This window comes from Populus alba, chromosome 18 (assembly GCF_005239225.2).
Source record: "Populus alba chromosome 18, ASM523922v2, whole genome shotgun sequence".
NCBI lineage: Eukaryota > Viridiplantae > Streptophyta > Magnoliopsida > Malpighiales > Salicaceae > Populus > Populus alba.
In genome coordinates, this window is record NC_133301.1 from 3679912 (window position 1) to 3696890 (window position 16979).

General features: G+C 33.1%; 3 protein-coding genes across 7 annotated transcripts in view; 2 read left to right on the forward strand and 1 right to left on the reverse strand.

Annotated features, from left to right (window-relative positions):
* Window positions 1–693: 693 nt before the first annotated feature.
* LOC118053671 (VAN3-binding protein) overlaps window positions 694–16979 on the forward strand; it is a 99123-nt gene continuing 82837 nt past the window's right edge. For 2 of the 3 annotated variants that reach the window (XM_073406077.1, XM_073406079.1), the window contains exons 1-3: window positions 694–1340; window positions 1423–1486; window positions 1671–1742. The gene's annotated coding sequence lies outside the window, so the exon portion shown is untranslated. The remainder of the gene's footprint in view (window positions 1341–1422; window positions 1487–1670; window positions 1743–16979) is intronic. The other variant, XM_073406078.1, reaches the window with a different exon arrangement.
* Window positions 7172–10378, forward strand: LOC118032803 (VAN3-binding protein). Of its 3 annotated transcripts, none has more exons than XM_035037581.2 (9): window positions 7172–7645; window positions 7731–8002; window positions 8253–8318; window positions 8485–8553; window positions 8638–9010; window positions 9317–9481; window positions 9600–9649; window positions 9827–9884; window positions 9966–10378. In XM_035037581.2, the coding sequence occupies exons 1-9, from the start codon at window positions 7582–7584 to the stop codon at window positions 10157–10159; spliced, it is 1311 nt and encodes a 436-aa protein (XP_034893472.1). In that variant the 5' UTR covers window positions 7172–7581; the 3' UTR covers window positions 10160–10378. The 3 variants fall into 3 exon arrangements, with proteins under 3 accessions (XP_034893472.1, XP_034893474.1, XP_034893473.1); XM_035037582.2 differs by having other exon boundaries at window positions 7173–7645; window positions 8256–8318; XM_035037583.2 differs by lacking the exon at window positions 8253–8318.
* On the reverse strand, window positions 10249–13432 carry LOC118032804 (lactoylglutathione lyase). The gene is made up of 9 exons (XM_035037584.2): window positions 13142–13432; window positions 12894–13044; window positions 12656–12780; window positions 12467–12531; window positions 11910–12122; window positions 11705–11752; window positions 11306–11413; window positions 10996–11136; window positions 10249–10417 (listed from the first exon to the last, which is right to left on the reverse strand). The coding sequence occupies exons 1-9, from the start codon at window positions 13353–13355 to the stop codon at window positions 10376–10378; spliced, it is 1107 nt and encodes a 368-aa protein (XP_034893475.1). The 5' UTR covers window positions 13356–13432; the 3' UTR covers window positions 10249–10375.

The window sequence follows — 16979 nt, forward strand, 5'->3', positions numbered from 1 at the left end:
TTTGTCCCACAATTGCTAGGGTTCATCAAATCATACAAATCACAATCTTTAACAATGTGATGACAAGAAAGAGGAAAACTATGACCAGAGGAACGAAAACAACCATCTTAGCTGATCTAGAGAAATTAAAAAAAAAAAAAAAAAAGGAAAAGGAAGGAGTAATTAAAGAAAAATATGTGTTTGGTATTATAGTAATTTTTATGTTTGTAGTTTGAAAAAAATGATTTTATAAAAAGTATTTTTAGTTGAAATTAGTTTGTTAAAATATATGTTTAGTTAATACCGTGGTTAAAATTAAAATTAAATCAAAAATTGTTTGATGTGTTTGGTTAAAAATATTTTTGAAATTGAGGTTATAAAATAATATATATATATATATATATATATATATATATATATATATTGATGATTTTTAATTTCAATATTGTAGACTTAGCTATTCTCATTATTTTATGAAATAAATAATATTTTATATAAAATATTTTTATTATTCCACTAAACTATATGTAATTTCATCACGTAAAAAAAATTATATTCATATAAATAAGTCATTGGAGTTTTTTTTGTTTTTTTTTCTAATAAATTTCCCCTCATTTTGTTTCATGCACCAGGTCCATGTCATTGATTTTGGGCTTGCAAAAAGATATAGGGATACAACAACACACCAACATATTCCTTACAGGTAGCTATCTTCATAACCAAGCTCTTGTTTGGCTTCTAGCGGGTTTTGGATATCTCTTCTCTAAGTTTCCATGTTGTCTAAATTGTTTGGTTGTCTAAATAGATGAGAATGAAAATGGATAGACAGTTTTCATGTGAGAAAATGGGTTAGGTCATTCATGATACTTGAAACTTTCAAGTTTAGATACGAACATGGCTTTTGCTCACAGTCTTAACAGTTACCAGTTCGGTATAGGCTTGGGTTTGCTAAATTGAGTTTGGCCTTTTATCTTCAGATTTTTATTTTGAGATGATATTATGGCTTGTTGCTATCCCTGAAAGGTCTTTTATTTTGTTTGGCATCAAGATATGACTTTATAACATGTATGAAGAACACTATGATATGTTCACAGCTAGAAAACCTCTGAGGTTTCTGGGCTAAAACCTTTTGTGATATAACATTTTTGATTGCCTTTGTTGATGATTCGTATGCTACTTTTCTCATTTCCTTTGTTTTTTTGCATATAATGTAAACAACCCATCCCCTTAATCTTTATTTGTCTTCCATGATTAACTAATTAAAGCTTCATTTTTCTTTCCCTTTCCCGCTTTGAAAAGAGAGAACAAAAACTTAACAGGAACTGCGCGGTATGCAAGTTGCAATACTCATCTAGGAATTGGTAAGTTAGAGAGGTTTTTTTGCCGTGTTTGATATATCAAATGAACCATTTGGTCTACACTCACATTTTATTTGCTACTCAGAGCAAAGCCGTCGAGATGATTTGGAGTCCATTGGCTATTTTCTTTTATACTTTTTGAGAGGAAGGTATGCTGCCACAGTCTATGTAGAGAAAATATTTTTATTAGTGAGGGAGTTGTAAATTTGGTCATTTTTTCCTTTAATACCTCGATCATTTTGATGGCTGTTTGATGTTTTAACTAGATGATATGATTAGTTGGTCTTTGACTGTCTGATAATTGGTTTCTGAGAATTTAGCCTTCCATGGCAGGGTCTGAAAGCTGCAACGAAGAAGCAAAAGTACAATAAAATATGCGAGAAGAAGTTATCAACTCCAATTGAGGTATGTGGTCAAATGCATTAATCGTCTTGGAAGTTAAATCCTGATTTTAGAGGGGAGGAAGATAACAAGGCTGGCTCTTCAAAGGGTGACCCTTTCCTCAAACTTCTGTCATCAAATCATGCTTCTTATCATATATCACATTTGTAAACATTCATCTGAAATTCAAAAAAATATAGTAACCTGAAAATCATGCAATTGCAAGAACAAAAAGTGTAGAAGATTATTAAATAAATGTGGCTTACATGTTATCCTGTCGGGATCATATAAGCAAAAAAATGTGCCTGTTTCAGGTTTTTAACATAAAGTATGTTTTTCATTTTACTTTCTGGTCTAATATTTATGGGTTTAGCACAGGAAATTGTTGATAAAGCTAAGGTTACAGTGGATCTATCGGTTTTAAGGAAAATAAAGTTTAACTAAATGCCTCAATAGCTCATTTGTTATGTAAAGAAGAAACAGGCTTTGAGAGCTGTTGTTCTCAGACTTGAATTCTGTATGCATTTTTGGTTCCTTGTATTAGTTTGAATCTCTACCTTCTATTTTATAGTCTGTTGACATCACATTTGTTTTCTAAAGGTACTGTGCGAGTCGCATCCTGTGGAGTTTGCTTCTTACTTCCATTATTGCCACTCTTTAACATTTGACCAAAGACCTGATTATGGATTTCTGAATCGCCTGTCTTGTTTACTCGAGAAGGTAATTGATTAATTAAATTGTGAGGAATTCTTTTTAATGTTGGTTCAGAGTGGGGATGATAGGACTGTGAAGCCTGGAAACTGATAAAGAACAATATTTGGTCCATTTTGTTGTAAAGTCACATCCATGTGGGCTTTCAGAGCTGGTAGTTATGTAATATGTTTTGATCTACATATTTTCCAATTTCTTGCAGGATTTGAGTTTGATTATGTTTTTGACTGGACCATCCTGAAGTACATGCAGACACAGAGAACAAAGCCACCAGCTAAATCACCCGTTAATCATGCTTTTGATTATGTTTTTGACTGGACCATCCTGGTCGTCCATTGTGGGTTCATACCATGTCTCACATTTAAATTTACTTTCAATCTGTGGTGTATGCTTCATTATTTGTTCATGTGTTTGCTTCTATATGAATATGAAATTCATTGACACAGACACAGGTTTGAAGAATTATGTTATGCAGAATGCTTGATATCTTTAGAGAGCTAAGCTTCTTCTACTACCAGCAGGGGAGGCAGCTGATAGACTAACAGCCGCAGGTAATTTACTTTTAAATAAAGCTCTGGATTGAATAGAAACCAGAGGAATTGACATTTTCCTTTTCAATGGTTTTTCAATCAGAAAAGACCGATTTGTTCTAGATTATGGGGTATTGATAATTTAGTTTTCCTTTGATATGCTCCACCAATCAACCATTATGGGTGCAGAATCCTCAGTTTTATCTTTAGAAGTCGTGCTCCATTATAATGTTGCAATAATTCCATGCGGCCCCTGGATCATTTCAGTGCTACAGGCTCCCATGGGGCACACTACAAGGCTACTGTTTTCTCTTCCTTGATCATGGTGCAAGACAAGAAGTTCTACCTTCTAGACTGTTATGAGTTGCAAGCTTAACTGTAACAGCCCAGTTCAACTTGTTATATATTTTCTGTTTTGGGGCTTATTGTCCTCACAGTTTTGTTTATGATGACGCAAGCTCATTTCTAAGCCTGCCGTCCTAAAACACGTTTGACAAGTTAGTAACCAACATTTTTAATATGGACAGCTATCACTCCCTCACTTGCTGATATGGGATATTACAATCCACCTTCTTTAAGGAGACTGACAACCTTGTAGGCACAAATAGATAGCCAGTGAAGTCGGCTGTAATATCAAATGTAATAGTCCAATCCAACCTGTCAGATATTATATGTTTTGGATCTTACTGTCTTCACAAATTTATTCTTAACAACCATGCATAATCTCAAAACACGTCTTTCAAAGTAGCAACCAATACTGTTAATAAAAACAGCTACCATTTCCTCACCCGTCAATATAAAATATTACACTAACACTCTACCTCTGTTCATATATTTGGTAAAGTTTTCATTTGTGTAGTTAAATATTCCGACAGAAACATAGATGATATGAGATTCACTCACGCTTAAGCCATGTATAGTTCTTGGTATAATTACTATGATTAAGTTTTCGTTCGCACCAATGCCAAGGAATTCACTGCGACTGAACCAGTCACCTGCATTGTCTTCAACATGATATACCACCTCATGATCCGCCATCATGGCTGCCCTCATTATCAAGGATAGTATCATTGCTGCCACAGCCTTTGTTTCTGGTCTGCCACCGGCAAATATTCACCGCCACAGCCATTTCTTCCATCGCATTTGTAGTATGAGTATTATGAACAAAAAAAATTTTCATGACCAAAGGGTATTCTTTTTACACCATTTCTCTGACATTCAATGAGGTCAATTTGTTTTATGCCAAAAAAATATTGTTTTCTTAGCCCTGTCTGGGATAGCAGTTTAGATTGAGATCGGTTAAAATTCAAAAAAAAAATTTAATATATTTTCGGATTGTTTTAATATATTATTGTCAAAAATAAATTAAAATATATTATTTTAATATATATTTAAACAAAAAATATCTTAAAAAACAATTACTACTAATCTTCTAAACAACCATCCTCTATCCTTCAATTGTCAACTAGGTCCCTTAACGTCAAAGACAGTTTATCCATTCGTTTGTTCATGTTCCTTGAGTGCTGGGTGTCTCACTGTCCATGTTTGTATTTTTTTTTTCCCTAAATGCATTTGGTATGGAATAAAATTACACAATTTGGAGTGAAAATTGACTCTTTTTGTTGAGGTAAAAGGGGATCCAATTGAAGAATGTATAATACTTTGAAGACCCAAATAACACATGTCTTAATTTAGTCACTGCATAAAGGTAGAACTTGGGGCTGGCGCTTTTATTTATTTATTTTTTATTAATATTGGTTTTTTATCAGCTTGCGTGTATCTCAATTAATTTAATAAATTTCAAAGTTAATAACTATATAAGTCTTAAATAGTTTTAAAGTTTGTGAGATTCAAACTAGTGATTTTTAAAGAATAAATTTAGGACCTTAATAATTGAATTAAACCTATCATGAATTTTTTTTTTTTTAAAGAAAGATATATAATGTGGGTGAAGGTATCAACATTATTTTGATTGATGATGTTCTAAAATAAGCTTGTCCAAATTGTGTCCGTGCGAGTCTACAAATAATATAGAATGTTGTTATCATAGCCTGCCCACAAATAGCCTTTGTGGATGGCTAAAACGAGTATCAATCTGGAAGCTGATGAATTAATTAAGTTAATCACTAAATTTACATGGTAATGGGGTGTGGGACCTTGAAGTGCTTAATGGGGCTAGACATGATGAGACTTGAAGCAAATGATGAAAAAGCAAATGCAGAGATACCCCTTGCAGATATTAAGGGCGATAATATATTAAATTAATAAATTTTTTATATTTTTTAATACTATTATATTAAAACAATTAAAAAAATATAAAATAATTAATTTTAAATAAAATAATTCAATTTTTTGTTGTGTTTGAGATTGTGATAATAGTTCAAAGTGCTTTTTATTTAAAATATATTAAAATTAAAAAAAATTAAAAAAAATATTTTTGACATCAGTATATTAAATTTAAAACATAATTTTTTTTATTTTCTTTTTAAATTTTAAAATTTAAAAAAACACAATTTACACCACGTTTCAAATATTGAAATAGCCATACTAAATTATCAAAGATTTTAAGTCATGTTTGTTTTTATGTTTCAAAAATATTTTTAAAAAAAATCAAAATTTATTTTACTTTAAATTAATATTTTTTTTAGTATTTTTAGATTATTTTAATAAACTAATATAAAAAAATAACTTTTAAAAATTAAAAAAATATATATTATTTTAATATATTTTTAAATAATAAATATTTAAAAAAAAAAAAACAATAGTTGAAACATTCCACCAAAATGATTATCGTTTGCAGTTTCCAAGCCGGCCGGCCCCTAATCGTATTTCCTAGATTTTCAATGACCGGTCGGGTGGTGTTCGTTTAAACTTTTTTTTTTTTTTTTTTCCGGTTCATGTCTTGGCAATAAACAGTTGTCTTCAAACTGCAATCTATGTTTGGATAATCTAAATTGAATCTATGTTTGGATAATCTAAATTGGCTTCGTGTACACTGTACAGTGAATTCCCTACGTTGTCATTTTTCTTCCCTGTCAAAATTTGATGAGGTCTATGCAAGTATTTCTACAGCTATATAGGCTATAGCGTTCTCCTTGGCAAAGATGTTAATTGGCCCTTATGTTTAAATGTTAGCTTAATGATGATTTGATTGTGTTATTGATTTAATTTTATTTTTAAAAAATTTCTCTAAGTTAACCTCGCTAAACTGATTGTGCTTTTAATTTGGAAGAAGTGCTTGTTTGGAGTTGTGTGTATTGGAGTTTTAATAAATTTTAAATTTTTTTATATTATTTTGATTTATTAATATTAAAAATACATATCCCATAAAATCATATTTAAAACACTTTAAAAATCATATCCCACAAAATCATATTTTAAAAAAGCTACCGCTAGGAAATGCAGAATAATTTCTAGACGTATCACAAAACCTGAAAATGAAGGGTGTTCTTTTTCCTCTTTCTTTTCCTTGTTTCGAGAAGACAGTAGTGCCAAAATTTTTGTTCTTTTGGAGTAAAAAAGGGCTCAGTCAGTACAGGTCAAGGCAAAAGGCAGGAAAAATAAATTCGAGGGGTTAAAAATGTGGAAGCTTGAAAATGTGGCCTACATTACCACACATTACTCTGAGTGCCCGTTTGGCATCGCGGCCAAACCGGCTTTTTACCAAAATTCAATTTTTTTTTTGTTAAAATTGATTGCAGTTTGTACTTTTTGGATCGTTTTGATGTGCTGATGTCAAAAATAATTTTTAAAAAATGAAAAAACATTATTGGCATGCTTTTCGGCATGAAAAGCTATTTGAAAAGCAACCACTATCACACTCCCAAACACCCTCTGAGTCTGAAAGCTTTCTTCTCAAGCACTTCTCCTTTTTCCCCTTCCTATTTCTGTAATTCAAACAAAGGATGAATTCCCCCATACTCCAATTTCTATGCAATTATATGTACTTTCACGATGTTGTTTTAGTGCTTGTTCGAAAGTGTAGTTGTTGTTGCTTTTTAAAGTATTTTTTACTCAGAAAAACATGCTAATAATATTTTTTTATTTTTTAAAAATTATTTTTAAAATGAGTATATCAAAATATTTGAAAACATCACAGACATATTAATTTAAAGAAAAAAAAATTAAAATTTTTTTAAAAATACTTTTCCACCACAATACTCTAGTAGAACCAGAAAAGGGATTGCTTTTTATCTCATCTCTTAACTGTGTGTGCTTTTTACACGATGGTGAATAGAATTTAGATAGAAATGGAGCAGTTGTTCTATTCACGAATGATGCTTGCATTGTCTTGACAAGATCCCATTTCTTTCCTTACAGTGATAGTGGAGACAAAGGAGAATCCTAGCAATCATGAATCCAGCCGCTCGAGAAAAAAAAAAAAAAAAAAAAAAAAAAAAAAAACAGAGGGTCTTTAGCTCTTTATGTATCAAGCACAAAAGAGTGGAGATCAAAAGCAAAGTACTGCTTAAGTTGAGGACAAAGATGAACTATCTTTATTGAGGGCCCCTTTTCTTGTTGCAAAGAATGTGTGCCTCGATCCCTTTTTAAGGCTCTTGTTTAAATATCCCACTATTCTTCCTCTCTTCATCACCCTGGTTCTTGCTTTTATCTTCTTTACCATGAGAAGTTGCACCGAAGGCCAGATACTTGAGTCTCAGCAGAGTGATATAGCAAAGCTTAGAAGTAAGCTTTTTTCATGACTTTAGAGAGTGCTTTTTGCTGTGTAAAATGGAGCACTAACTTCATGGTTTTTGTTTTTGTGATTCAGTGAGCTCATGCAGCACTAAGAGCTTGTTACAGAAGCTGGAAGACATTGATGAAAATGGCCCTGCTTCTTGGCTACCAGTATCATGTGCTGCTCCTGAAACTCCTACCGAGTCTATGGAGTTTCTTGCAAGATCATGGAGCGTTTCAGCTATGGAGCTCTCTAAAGCTCTTTCCAATACTCATGTGGCCATCGATAATGTTGAGAAGGCTTCATGTTTTTGTTCCGCTGAAGCTGAAGCTCTGGATGCAAGCTCCACGACTTCAAAGGAATCAGTAAGATCCTTAGCTTTAATTCAAGCTTTTAAAAAATCCTGTGTATGCCTTCATGATTCAGTCACGCATTTCCCAAGAACAAGGGGACATGTTCGAGTTAACTAAGATGTTCTATGTGAGCAACTGCCTACTGGTTTCTTCAAAGAATTACATGAAACCGATAGATTATTCAATATGAAATAGTGTCCCAATGCCTGTCATGTTTTTCTTCGTCGTGTTTCCTCAAACCTAAATGTTATAGCTGCTTCAGCAGTTCCCAAGTGGTGGTAGCACTGGCAGCCCTCCGATCTCGCCAAGAGACAGTGAAGAGATGAAGGTAGCGCTTGTTGTCTCTCCTCTAGTGTTACTTTGGAATGCTACCGAACAATTGAAAATGACTTATTTGACCCATGGGATAGCAATCAATGAATTTGTAATCCTTTCCCAGCTCAACACTAAATTGTTTCTATACACTTCTAACAGCAATAAATGCACTGATGCAGGAATTATTTTTACTTCATCAAGCACTCACTCCAGAGTTTCTTTCAAGTCAGCAGTTGCTAAAAAATGGGGTACTTTATTATTAATATTCAGCAAAATATATAAACTCGCAAGCCTTTTTTAATGTATGTTTGTTATCGCTTTACTCTCTGCAGCTATACAAGAGCATATTAAAGGGGAGAACGATGGGAAGATGGCTGAAGGATCAGAAAGAGAGGAAGAAGCAGGAGATCAGAACCCAAAATGCTCATGTGCACGCAGCTGTATCTGTGGCAGGGGTTGCTGCTGCTGTTGCTGCACTAGCTGCTTCAAATGCAATGTCAGTGGAATTGGCTGCAACCCAGCAGAAGACGCCTTCCAAGCTGTCTTCTGCAGTGGCGTCAGCAGCGGCTTTAGTAGCATCTCACTGCATTGAGATTGCAGAGGACATGGGAGCTGATCATGACCAAATCTTAACTGTTGTCAACTCTGCAATTAATGCAAGGACTAATGGAGATGTCATGACCCTAACAGCTGGAGCAGCTACAGGTGACAGAATGTTACTTCAATTGCCTCTTAAATTATTTCAAGCCTTCATGGTTCAAAATTCTGTCATCTTTACTTTTAAGACCCGACAAATTCACAAGTGCATCTAGAGATGATACACAATGACATTAGGTATAAAACCTAGAGGCTTAAATGCAATTAGGCCTCAAGTGGGCACCATTCAAGGATTGAAAAGGGACATGGCGGGAAGAAACTATCTCAAGGAATCGAATACTCTCCTGTTGATGTTACAATTCCTAAATGATATATGAAGTGATGTCTACTTGATGAAAACATTTACAAATGCAGCCTTAAGAGGAGCAGCCACCCTAAGGGCAAGGATGCAAAAGGGGCCTGGAACTACAGCCTTCGTTCTGGGGGAGGAAAAGGGCGAAGAAGACAAAGAAGCAAACATCACAGCTGCACTGAATTTTGTGACTAAAGGAGGAGAGCTTCTCAAGCGTACAAGGAAAGGTAGAAGTTTTGAAAACTTGATACTCTAAAGGTTCATGCTTTAGTGGTACAGTTGCATTAACATTCCCCATAAGCAAGCTGGAACCCGCACTAACCATCACACAAATATTGATGGCAGGAGCTCTCCATTGGAAACGAGTTTCGTTTAACATCAACTCAAGTTGGCAGGTAAAAAGACAGGGGACATGCAATGCATCATGCAGCTATATTAACCATTCCAAGCAACGAATTGAATCAATTTCCCACTCTCTCTAGGACTTAAAAGCTACTTTTCTTGGTGTTTTGTTAATCATCTCTATAACTTTTTCTTGCATTCTTCTTAACTAAAAATTTGAATTGAAACAGGTGATAGTTAAAATGAAAAGTAAGCACATGGGAGGAACATTCACAAAAAAGAAAAAGTGTAAGCAGAGACTCAAACCCAGAACAAACCCCATTACCTCTCCTCGTCCATCAACTGATTATAGCTATGTTGTAATTGCAGGTGTTGTCTCTGGAGTCTACACCGACATCCTAGCATGGCCTGGAAGGGATAAGGCGGACTGGAGCGGTCGCAGAGCCTACTTTGCGATAAAAACAGTTGAAAGAGTTATAGAGTTTGAATGCAGCAAGGCTGACAAACAGATGTGGACGGAGGGGATTCAGCACATGCTGAATTGCCGTACCAGCCTAACATGAAATCCACAACAATTTCGGATTGCTGCAAAACTAGATTTTGACTTTGCAAAGCAATTAACATGGAAACTGTTTCTCAGGCTTAGTTGACATGTATTGGGCGAGGGCAACAAGAATTGCACTAATAACAACCGTTACAATCATATATGTACATGGTAAATTGAGGGGTTTCAAGAATCTTCCTATGAATTTAATAAAGAAATGTTGCAGTTGTCATGGTCACTCCAGTTCCTTCAAAAAGTCTACATTATCAACAAAGACCTGCAAGACGAGGAAAGCTTAACAGATCATTTCATTTGCATTAACACATCTTACTATAGAGAATAAACTACCCTTGAAATCATTTATACGTAAACCGAAAATTGGATATTTTAAGCTGATCTCTTCATCTAGCATTCGTGGACGATAAGGAAATTAGTTTGCTTATGTCCTGTTCTAATCAATATTGTCTCGGACCATCAACTGATTTGGAAATGATTATCCACTAGAAAAAAATTCTCGACAAAGGCATGACAAAATCTTCGCTGACTCTCGTAGCCAGGGTGAACTCAAAATTCATATCTAAATTCCTCACAGAGCACAAGCACATAAGAATGTTTTAACTAACTTTCTAGGTTTCAACAGACCAAGATTTAAAGCATTTTCCTTCTACATTTACCCTATTATGTAATCACAAATCCCAATCTTCAAGAAACTACGAATTTGGCCAAAGCAACAAATCACGAGAAAGTAAAAACTAGATGACCTTTTAAGTAGGGGAAACTATAGTGAGAAATACTTATAGATACAGTTAGAGAACCATGATAGCAAAAGATAAACAGAAAATATAAAAAACATACCGATTTCCAACCATCAGGGTCCAAGCAAGCAGTAATCTTGGTGTTGATAACTGGTATAGGCCCAGGTTCACGGATAATTTTCCCTCCACACTGCTTGACTGCCTCTGCACTCTTATAGACATCATCTGTGCCTATGGCAATCTGGTAGAGATATAAACACTCAATTTTCACATATAACAACATAGAGTAAAAACCAGATGAGAAGACTAAAAGATATGACATAATACGCGACCATGGCAGGCAAGAATGATTTAAATGGTGTGAAACTAGATTACTGTAGTATATGCTGCTGGAGAAGGTAAGAATTCACCTGCGCATAGCCATTTCCCTTGCTGTATTCTGTAATCCCATAGTTATATGTCAGCTCCAGCACTGCATTTTTATCTTCAGGACCATAACCCATCAGGGCTACCGTATACTGTGAAGGTAGAAATAACAACCAACCACTTAGACTGGCATGTTATGCCTTACAATGTACTCGAGGAAAACGGGAAATGCTTCTGTAGAGAAAAACTTGTAACATCAAGGACACCAAATCAATAACAGAACAGGTTTAATAGAAACCATGAATTTGGTGCAGCAGTGTCAAGTTTATTAGCAACTTAGATCAAAACTGAACCATTTATTCCATTGGTTATGCAGATGGCCAGGAAAAAAAAAAAAAAAACCAATGCCATTTGATGCTAGGCAGAACGGGTAATCATTTTACCTTGTACTCAGGGTTATCCCTTCTGCGTAGAAGCTCCATTCCAAAAGACTTCAAATTCAAGAAAGAAAAACATCAGTATGATAAAAAAGAAAAGGAAAGCATCAGAACTCCAGGCAGTTTCCAGTGATGACAGCTGAAGAAGCAAGTGCCACTGCTTTAATTTCATTGAACATAAAAGGTTCTGCCAGCATGGATTACTGATTACCTTCTTATAGAAATTTATGGAGCGGTCAAGATCACCCACTCGAAGCATCACTTGGCATAGGGGCTCAGGCGTAAGGCCTCTCTCCAAGAGCTCAAACTTATAACCGTTTGGGTCTTCAACAAAAGCAATCTTTGTACTTCCACCTTTAACAGGAACTGGTTCTCTAGTAACCTTGCCCCCCTTTGCCTTGACAAGATCAACTGTCCTCGAAACCTGCATTGATGAAAATTGAGTACAAACCCAGCGTAAGTTTATGAATTTGACCTAATGAAATTGACGTTACAACTCCCTAGTCACCTCGCAATTCTCTGGATTGCAAGCACATGAAATTCAAACCCTCTCTTACAACTCCCTAGTCACCTCGCAATTCTCTGGATTGCAAGCACATGAAATTCAAACCCTCTCTCTTTTCTTTTTCTATTTGTGGTGAGGCATTGTGAGAGATAGTTAAGTTTTTCAGCAAGTAAAAATATTCAAGCAAGCAAGCATTTCAAGAATACACTCAACAGTCAAATTCCACAGGGAAAGCAAACAATTTTTAAGAAAGAGTAACTTACATCTTCTACTGCAATACCAAAATGTCCAAACCCATCTCCAATGTCATACTTGTCAACTCCATAATCTGCGAGCATTAGAAAAATTGAAAAGACCAAAAATTCATATGAAATACCAAAAGTCGATATAAAATCTGCGATACTACACAGATCCAATTAATGATAAAAATCGAAAAAAGGGTAATTACTCACTATAAGTAAGTTCAACAGTAAAGTTAGTGTCTTCAGGTCCATATCCAAGAAAAGCATTGCTATATCTATCTTCAGGTATATCACGTTTCCTTAACAGCTTCATGCCCAGACATTCAGTATAAAATCTGCAAATTCCCATTTAGCAACCATCAAATTATCCACAATTATAGCAAACCTCACATTGCTACGCTAAGAAAGAACAATCCTTGCATCACATAAAGGAACTAAAGAGACATACTTTATAGTCTTATCCAAGTCCCCAACACTATAAACGACATGAAGCATTCTTCTTTTGTCATTCTTGACCCACTCTAGCACATTTTGGTCAGTAACTTCACTACTTCTTGCGGGTGCTAAGTTTCCACTTAAGAACTGTGATTGTGGGATAACTATAAAGAATCCCAATATACTTAATATCAGTTTAATCATTAGCAAATATAACATTTAGTGGTAAAGGATAAAGAGAAGTGAAGGGTTCTAGCTTACCAGCTCCAAGTTGAAAAAGAGCCAGTCTTCTTGAAGGATTGTAATTGCAAGTGACTGTTCTGTTACTATTACTCTTCTTAATATTGCCAATCAATGGGGAAGAAAGTTTCAAGGAATGTGGGATAAGATAAGATTTATTCTGTGTCGAGACAGTGAGACAAGTAGAAGAAGAAGAAGAAGAAGATAATGACGGTGCTGTTACTGTTCTTAACATTTTGTAGATCCTTCTCTTTCTCTTCTTTCTCTGTTTATAGTTTCGTCTGTCTTCGTATCTGTGCTTGGTTAAAACTGTTTCTGACTTTTAATTGTTTCCCATGTTATCCACTCCACTTGCAAGTTTTGCTATTGGCTTTGAAGACATCCTCAACGCAAGAGGTAAATGAAGAGCCAGAAATAAAAATAAAAATAAATTTTAGTTTTTTTTTTCTTGGTTTCTAGCTTTAAAAGAATAGCCAAATAAAAAGCCAAAATAATATATATATATATAAGCATTAAAATAGATTATTTAAATATTTATTTTTTGCATCTCCACAACTTTTCTCAATATTTTTCTCAAAAAAGCCAAAAATATTAATATTAATATTAATATTAATATTAATATTAAATATATTAATGTATAAATAGGTTGTTAGGATGACTTTTTCCCATTAAAATTATATTTACACTATTCAAAAAATTATATTAATAATCTGATTTTTTTAAATGGCTTTTATTAAAGATGCTCTAAAGCTTTTGTTTAAGGCCCATATTCTAACTTTCTAATTTTACTACTTGAACTAAATGGATACTTGTATGTTTACGAGAAATGGACCCCATTCTAAATAATAATAATAATAATAATAACTTGCCTTGATCACTAAATCTTCACCCATTCTTCTGTTAAGCTTTTCAAAACTTTCTATTAGAAATATATAGTATGATGCATTGGGAGAAAAAAAAAACTAGCAAACACAACCGATATTTTATTTTATCAAATAGAGTCCTTATATAAAATTTTAATTTAAAATTTTATTATTAAATATTTATCTTTTAATAGTTTTTTGTTTAATAGATTTAAAGTCCTTAAATAAATCTAAAAATTAATATCAACAATCTAAGAAACATGAAATTAAAGGAAAAACCAATACAAGTCCTAAACACACTAGGAAATGCATTTGGCACTATATAGTTAACTCATTCACATAAAACAAACCAATAATCAATTTTCAAAACACTCATAATCTTTGTAAAACCATTATTAACCTTCAATGACATGTTGCACGTTGTGCAATTTTGATGCGAACCTCGTGGTCACGTGGTCACGCGGTCACAATCAAGATTGAGATCTAATCCTAAAAAGCCAAAATAGATCTGATATGAGTGTGATATAATGGAAACCTGCCTCAAGACACCAACATTATTGAAATGAGTAGAATGACACCACTAAGCCAATTAATCTTTGATAAGTCAGATTCAGGTCATTTAAGAACTAAAAAATGCAAGAAAGTTTCAAGGAATGTTGGATAAGATAAGATTTATTCTATGTCGAAACAGTGAGACATGTAGTAGAAGAAGAAGAAGAAGAAGAAGAAGAAGAAGATAATGACGGTGTTGTTACTATTCTTAACATTTTATAGATCCTTCTCTTACTCCTTCTCTTTCTTTCTCTGTTTATAGTTTCGTCTGTCTTCATATATGTGCTTGGTTAAAACTATTTCTGACTTTTAATTGTTTTCCATGTTATCCACTCCACTTGCAAGTTTTGCTATTGGCTTTAAAGACATCCTCCACACAAGAGGTAAAAGAAGAGCCAGAAGTAAAATAAAAATAAATTTTAGGCTTTTTTTTCTTGGTTTCTAGCTATAAAAGAATAGCCAAATAAAAATCCAAAATAATATATATATATATATATATATATATATATATAAAAGCATTAAAATAGATTATTTAAATATTTATTTTTTGCATCTCCACAACTTTTCTCAATATTTTTTCTCAAAAAAGCCAAAAAATTAATATTACATATATTAATGTATAAATAGGTTGTTAGGATGATTTTTTCCCATTAAAATTATATTTATACTATTCAAAAAATTATATTAATAATTTGATTTTTTTTAATGGCTTTTACTATTAAAGATGCTCTAAAACTTTTGTTTAACAATTGACACGACCAAAAGATTGATGTTTTCTTTCAAGTGTAAGAATGTTGTAATAATAAATAACTCGGCAAGACCGAGATCGAACCACAAGGAAGTAAACTATATATATATATATATATATATATATATATATATATATAAAATAAAACATAGAGTTTATGAGAATTTTATGGGATATTGATGTAAGGATTAAACAATGACAAAACAGTTATCAAGGTTAGAGGATCCACTAATAGTATTAGAAATAAATATAGTATAAACTCTTTTTATTAATTAATTAGAAACCACACACAAAGGAAGTTCCAATCGGATGATTTATCCTTAATAGCTCATTATAAATTTTTAACATGATCATATTAATTATTTTATTTTAGTAACACCATACTTTTAAATATTATCAGGAATTCATTATGTTAACTTATGTTAACAACAAATCAAGTTCCTTTCATAGCACAGGTGTAGGTTATAAAAAAGAGATTAAAAAAAATATAACATGAAATAAAACTTAATTTTTTATATTATTCTCTAACACACCCCCTCAAGTAAAAGTTCTTTGGGTTTAAAACTTGTACAGATTCACATTACCTTATATTTAATTATTTAATCAAATAAATAAGAATAGTGAGATTCGAATTCGTGACTGTTTGGTTATCAAGGTTTTGATACCATGTTAAAAAATCATCTTAATCCAATAACTTAAACTGTTAAATAAGATCTTAATATATTATTTATATTATTTTTTAAGAGGCCGTTACCATCACCTCTAAAAATAGCTTCCTGAATCCCTTTGTAAGCTTCGCTCCTAAGATTATCCTGGTTTGAACAAATGTAATCAAGTCGTTCCTGTTCACCATTAATAGATGCATCAGCTAAAAATTGTTGATACAAACAACCGTCTTTGCTGAGAGTACAGTCACCTCCATTTCTTTCATGCATGAGATGATCGTCGTATGCTCCCATTGACACTTTGCACGCAGTTGTTATTCTTGGTTTGCAAATCTAACGTTTGTTTGATACTCATCTTCACCGCAAGTAAAAAGAAATGGATATTGAAGAGACATAATCTTTGGATGCAGTTTTAGTATATGTGTGGAAATGTGGTGCGTTATTAAAAATTTTAATTTTATTTAAAATAATTTTTTTATGTTTTCAAATTATTTTAATGTGCTAATATTAACAATAATTTTTTAAAAATAATTTTTTTTTTATTTTAATACATCTCTATGTAAAAAATACTTTAAATAGCCGTCACTGTCATAATTTCAAGCAAACTCTAATACTCTCCGTAAACAGCCTGAAAAACTCTGAACAATAATATCTCTATAAAATCTCTAAAGTCTCCGACGACGGAAGCATCTATGTCATTAGAAGAAGGATCATTATATTCTCTTGAGTCACCATCTCTTTTCCCAACAAAACAAAGCTTGAAACCAGGACCATCAATTCTCAGATTGCATTGGTGCTGGACTCTAATACAAAGCTTGATGAAACCAGGACCATCGAAGCTTGAAATCATTATTTTCTATTTAGTTTTATTTTAAATCTCTTCATTAGTGCTGGACTCTAATACTTTCCAAATCTGCATATTGGCGATTTAAGTTCCCAAACACAACATAAATCCATTTTTTATGATCAGTAGCTAGGCTCTGCTTCTAAATTACTCTAAAGTGTTTTGACACCTCCATCGTAATCTCCAT

Coding starts and splice junctions, on each gene's coding strand:
- LOC118032803 (XM_035037581.2), top strand. CDS start 7,582: ATGAGAAGTTGCACCGAAGGCCAGATACTTGAGTCTCAGCAGAGTGAT. Junction 8,003..8,252: donor CCACGACTTCAAAGGAATCA/GTAAGATCCTTA, acceptor TAGCTGCTTCAG/CAGTTCCCAAGTGGTGGTAG. Junction 9,011..9,316: donor AACAGCTGGAGCAGCTACAG/GTGACAGAATGT, acceptor TTACAAATGCAG/CCTTAAGAGGAGCAGCCACC.
- LOC118032804 (XM_035037584.2), bottom strand. CDS start 13,355: ATGTTAAGAACAGTAACAGCACCGTCATTATCTTCTTCTTCTTCTTCT. Junction 12,532..12,655: donor TACTGTTGAACTTACTTATA/GTGAGTAATTAC, acceptor TAATGCTCGCAG/ATTATGGAGTTGACAAGTAT. Junction 10,418..10,995: donor ACCCTGATGGTTGGAAATCG/GTATGTTTTTTA, acceptor CTCGTCTTGCAG/GTCTTTGTTGATAATGTAGA.